At 34.0% G+C, this 5,784-nt stretch overlaps 1 protein-coding gene across 1 annotated transcript; it reads right to left on the bottom strand.

Moving 5' to 3' along the window:
• Window positions 1–3,916: 3,916 nt before the first annotated feature.
• On the bottom strand, window positions 3,917–4,685 carry LOC132619549 (uncharacterized). Its single transcript, XM_060334417.1, has 2 exons — window positions 4,433–4,685; window positions 3,917–4,344 (listed from the first exon to the last, which is right to left on the bottom strand). Exons 1-2 carry the CDS (start codon window positions 4,683–4,685, stop codon window positions 3,917–3,919), a joined length of 681 nt encoding a protein of 226 aa, XP_060190400.1.
• Window positions 4,686–5,784: the final 1,099 nt, after the last annotated feature.

The following is a 5,784-nucleotide window of genomic DNA, read 5'->3' on the forward strand; positions in this document are numbered from 1 at the left end:
AGAGACCAATTGGTACGTGTGCTGTTATGGTGCATTTAGAATCAAGTGAAATTTAGTGGGTGGCATAATGATTGCACAATGATTTAAGGGATAATGATTGAGTAATGATGAACTAATCATTTGGGTGATACTGGTAGGGAGTCCGGAGCCTAAAGGGCACAAAAATACACGGTATAAACCAAAAGGGGGAGGGGGGGGGGGGGGGGGGGGGGGTTGCCTTTCACTGTATACCAAAAGGGGTATAATGTGGAGGGGCCAACGTTATATCCCCCAAAAAAAAAACAATTGTCAGACCAAAATCAAAATAAAATAAAATAATAATTAATAGTATAACGTGGATCTTCCACGTTATACAAATAATTTTGTATAACGTGGATCAGTCCACGTTATACAACACATATTTATTGTAAATTATCACTGCCAACAATTTGGATCGTATGCCAGGTGTAGTTTTACAGATTCTTAAACATGCAGGTGTTAGCTATTCGGAGGATCATGAGCCTCATGACAGAAATATCTTTAAATACCGTATGCAAATAAATGTTCCTATATTACAAGTCATCGTCTTGAATACTGCATTTGTGAACCATCATTGAAGGTTGGAACTGGGGTTCTCTAGGGGTGTGCAGAGAATAAGTGATTGTTTTTTAACATTGAAAGTATAAATTTGGAGCCTTCATGTGTATGCAGATCCTTCATTTTTGCATATGATTTGTGCATCATGCTACATATTGTGATAATTTACAATATACATTGTATAACGTGGACTAATCCACGCTATAAAATAATTTTGTATGACGTGGATCAGTCCACGTTTTACAACATATATATTGTAAAACGTGGACCGATCCATGTTATACAAAATTGTTTGTATAACATGGATCAGTCCACGTTATACTTTTTTTTGTTTTTTGGTATATAGTGGAAGGCAGCCCCCTTTTGGTTTATATCGTGTATTTTTGTGCCCTTTAGGCTCCGGACTCATCTAGTAGGTTAGTTCCATGAATGTAGAGTACAGAGCATAAGATATTAGATACCTGATAGATTTTATCTGAAATGAGTCCCATATGATTAGCATATTTGACTCTACCATTCATATCGATGTGATGATCTGTTAGAGCATTGCCTTGTATATATCCCTACATGCAATCCAAAACCTCATATTCGACAACAGAACTTAAAATGAGAAGTATCAATAATGAGAATAGCAAGAAGGGTATGCAACTGAATGCATTGGAGTTCATACTTTGATATTCACTCGAGGCTTGTCACCAACTTCAATACCTTGAGAGATAGAAGAAAGTCACGAAACAAGATAACAAAAAGATTGATCCTGAACTCAGGTACAAGATACAATACCCTACTATTCAGACCAATGTAACAGTTTAATCATTGTGTTTTTTTTAAAATTGAAGAGGCAGATGAACGAGTTGGTTAAAACACGATAAAGTAACTTTTAAACTTATGCAACAATTAGTTAGAAAAAAGTGCTTCTGTGTCCTAGATGTAGATGAAGCTCTAAAGAACTGAATGTTAACATACATATTCTACATTAATAGAATGTAGCTGCAGTACCGTTAACTGCAAAAACGCTACCAAGACACTGTAGTGTTGTTAATTGCACTAACAAGGCATTCACGCTACAAAACAGGTAGGAAGAAAAATACAAACAAGAAACGGAAGGTTGACACTATCATTATGCAATAATGGGAAAAATACTAGTTTCAATGATGATAATCCGACATGAATAATATAAATTCATGTCGAATAAATCCATAACATAAAATGTATTGCATAAAAATATAAATAACTAACAAAATCCACTACTAAATAATAATAATAATAATAATAAGATTAAGAATACTAGTCTAACTGAATTATCAGCAATCAGCACGGACAATATTAGTGCTTTATGAGCTTCCCATGGGGCTCCAATCAACGTACGACAAAAGTCTGCATGTTGACAAGTATATAAATAAGCTCTTGTGATCATAGTCTCTTGCAAATCCATCTCATTTACCATTGCCCATATCTCAGACTATGGAATGGGTGGTAGTGTTGAAAGATGGTTGATGGCACTTTCCAAACGATCCATCCCGCCTCTCAACAAAGTAGCCATTTCTCCAACATGATCCTGTTTTGCCCATTTATTCTTATTAGCTAGTGGTGTTCCTGAAAAGACATTCAATTTAGCGGCAGCATGAGTTGGTTGCTCTTGCTCAGCTTGCCCGTATTCATCTATATTTTCCAGGGAGTCAACATTCTCATAAACCAGTTCATCTATATCATCAATTGTCATAGAGCTAGTACTTGGTCTTTTCAAATTATCACAAGCATGCTTTCCAGTAGCTCTATCTTTTCCATATAGTGCAAGTAACTTGTCAAAATTTCTCATTGGCTTGTCCCTCCATTCAGCAGCTTCAGGCTTAGCCTACATATTTAAAAACCATTAATTAAGAATTGAAAAATATCATTGTACACGAATAAGAAGAAGAAAAAGTTAACAGATAAAAAATACCTGAATTAATTGTTTCCATACTTCAGATTCGGCACACCACTTGTTTGTTGTGGTGTCCCATGCAAACCCACTCAATTCACCATTTTGAAATATATCATAACACTTGGTAAACTATCTTTTAATAGCCTTGACACGATTGTGAATTTTTTCAAATTTTGATTGAAGTTCCTTTACTATATTATTCAATGCATGTGGAGTGAATGTTCCGCCAACCCTATTTCCTTCAACGTGTTTATGGTGGTATGCGTCAGTTAACGCATCATCCATGATGTGTGACCAAACAATAGAAGAATTGTCATCTGAACCATTTGTATCAGTTGAGGGTGCCTTTGACTTTTTCGGCATAGTTGACAACTACATAATTAAGATAAGCATAAAAAGATTTAGACAGTAACATACAACATATACAAATTAAGAGGATACAAAAAAATAAAACATTCATTATATATAAAGTAACTTATATTACACATCCTGCTTGCAATTCAAATAATGGATTTACGAACACATGAGTCTAGCAAATTGAATATTAGATAAAATAAATGGCATTAAAAATAAATATCATTTCAGTTTTCATTCCAAAAAATTAAGTTTGGTAATTAGACCACATGTCGGCTGCAATTTGGTCTCGAATTATCTCTCCCTGGCGTACGTAGGATTTTTGGTCACCAGTGTCACATTTTAAAATGAGAAATAATAAATAAAACAATGTGACACCATATTAAAAAAGAACAAAAATATAAACGAAACACAATTCACGTGCATTACTATAATTTTTTTATTTTATTTTTAAAAAAAAACACCTTAACGTTTCTCAATGAGTTTTGTTTTTGTGAAATGTATTCAAAATATCCTCATTAGAAATAATACCAAATACTTTATATATATATATATATATATATATATATATATATATCAAATGATCACTAAACAACTCATTATTCATGTAATTTCATTAATTATTCTTAATCAATTTCATTGGCGAGGAAGAAGGTGAAAGAAAAAAATAAACATAAAAGGGAACCTCACAACAAGTAAATAAGGAACCAGCAAGATCCTTCTTTATGGACTAAGTAACTCTAACCTAAAAGTGTGAGTTTGGACCAAATGGTTTAAGTTTTGTTAACTTACAAGAGGTCATAGGTTCGATCCTGAAATGTAGTATAAATATTATTTTGTAGGTGAGGAGCAAAAGTTCTACAAAACTAAAGATGCCGCGGAGAATCGAAGTCGCGCACTCATTTGAAGATCCAAGCACCTAACCACTTGGGCTACGTGGTCTTTAGTGTTGAGGAGTGTCACCTTATTTGTTATATCCGCTGTTTCACTGTTGCCTTTTAATTATATATACGTATTTAGTAAATTTTTCCGACGAAGCAGTGTCACGTGACACCCCTCACACTAAGGTAGATTCGCTCCTGAATTCTCTCCTCTTTGTGTTTCGTCATTGCTTTCCCTAGAATTCGATGGTTCTTCAGGCACAATGTTACTATTCATAAGCTCAGCATCCACTTGTGCAAGTAACTCATCGTTTGGATTTACGCCTCTTAAATAGTTGTGCAAAATACAACATGCAAAAATAATAAGTTTTTGGGTATCAACACCATATGATGGCTCAGTTGAACTAGCAATTATAGGAAATCTCTTTTTAAGAACTCCAAATGCTCGTTCAATAGCATTACGCAAAGATGCATGTCGGAGATTAAACAATTCACGAGGATTTCTAGGTGGATTTCTTGAATACTCTTTGAGGTGATACCGCTCTCCCCTATAAGGTGTGATAAGCCCACTTCTCAACATGATTCCGCCATCAACAAGGTAGTATTTTCCTAAAGACAAAACCAAAATTTTCAAATTATTCAATTATTTGTTCAACACATATATTTTTCTTTTAAATAAATACTTTTTAATATTTACCTTCTAGAATTTTTAATGGTTCTCGTCTAGTTAGTCCTTCTTTCATGATTCTTGAATCTGATGCTGTCCCTTCCCACCCAGCTAGCACGTATGTGAATTTTAAATCAAACGCACATGCAGCCAATATGTTTTGTGTTGGATAATCTTTCCTCCCACGATATTTGGGTGCTTCATCTTGTGAAACTTTAGCACATCTATGTGTTCCATCAATTGCACCAATACAATTTTGGACATTATAAGTAGGAATTACCATTTTAAGGAATTTAACATTTGCGAACTATAAAGATAGTAGTTGTGTTCACCTTAAAGTATGGGTAGAATCTTTAGTTGCTTGTAATTTCAGAAGGAACTTGGGAGCCATCTGGTTGTTTAATAAATCTTTCATACAACCCCAAAATAGCTCGCAAGACAGTATGAAAATGATGACTAACCGACTCCCCCGAGCGCCGAAAGATTAAAGCTAACTCTCGGTTTGTCATATTATCTGCTAGCAACCAAAGGGCTTTTGCAACTTGTTCTTCAACAATAACTTAAAGCGTTGGTCTAAGACCACCGTCTCTAACTAAAATCTCACATAATCTGATGAAAGCCGAAGGAGTCATCCTTATAATATTAAAACAGAACTCACTTGAGAATAGATAGCTCAATAATTCATTTCTGACTTGTTCTCCCTCAAGCCATATTTCATTTGGTATCGAGCATCGAGAATGTTCGATATCACATATATAAGTCCAAAATCAAATAATTACCAAGCTCGCAACATATGTAGTTAAAGAGCTCACTTGTTGTAATATCTGTCTATTATCTTGATTATTCACATCAACAATCTAAAAAAAAAATATTAAGGAGACACTAACATTATTTGTAACTAAAACCAATTAGCAAATAGAGATTTCTAGAAAAATATTATAAGTTCGTTCCACACAGGACCAGACCGGAATAAGGTTATATACATTCTCAAAAGTAAAAGAACAACAGATATGAATTCATAAATCCCAACAACTTTTCAAGAAAAGGAAAAAGCTTGCAAAGTTAAAAACGGGGAATATGATTCTTGGCTTGTTCCGAATGATTTCACTATTTTAGAAGTAGATAGGTTTGCAACATACTATATTGTATAAAAAATATCTTCCAAGCAAATTGAGATATTTTTCAAGTTCAAGACTCCTCCGAACTAAAAAAAAATGAACAGAATTATCTTGTACCCTGCAAGATTGAAGCTTAAATCTTGAAAGAATGATCTCTGTTCTTGTTTAGACTTCTTTATCCCTTGTGAGTTAACACCTTAGAAATATAGATTCTTGTTTATTTTGTTTTCTGGTTTCTTGAATCCGACTGACTTTAATCTATGT

This window comes from Lycium barbarum, chromosome 11, assembly GCF_019175385.1.
Source record: "Lycium barbarum isolate Lr01 chromosome 11, ASM1917538v2, whole genome shotgun sequence".
Lineage (NCBI taxonomy): Eukaryota > Viridiplantae > Streptophyta > Magnoliopsida > Solanales > Solanaceae > Lycium > Lycium barbarum.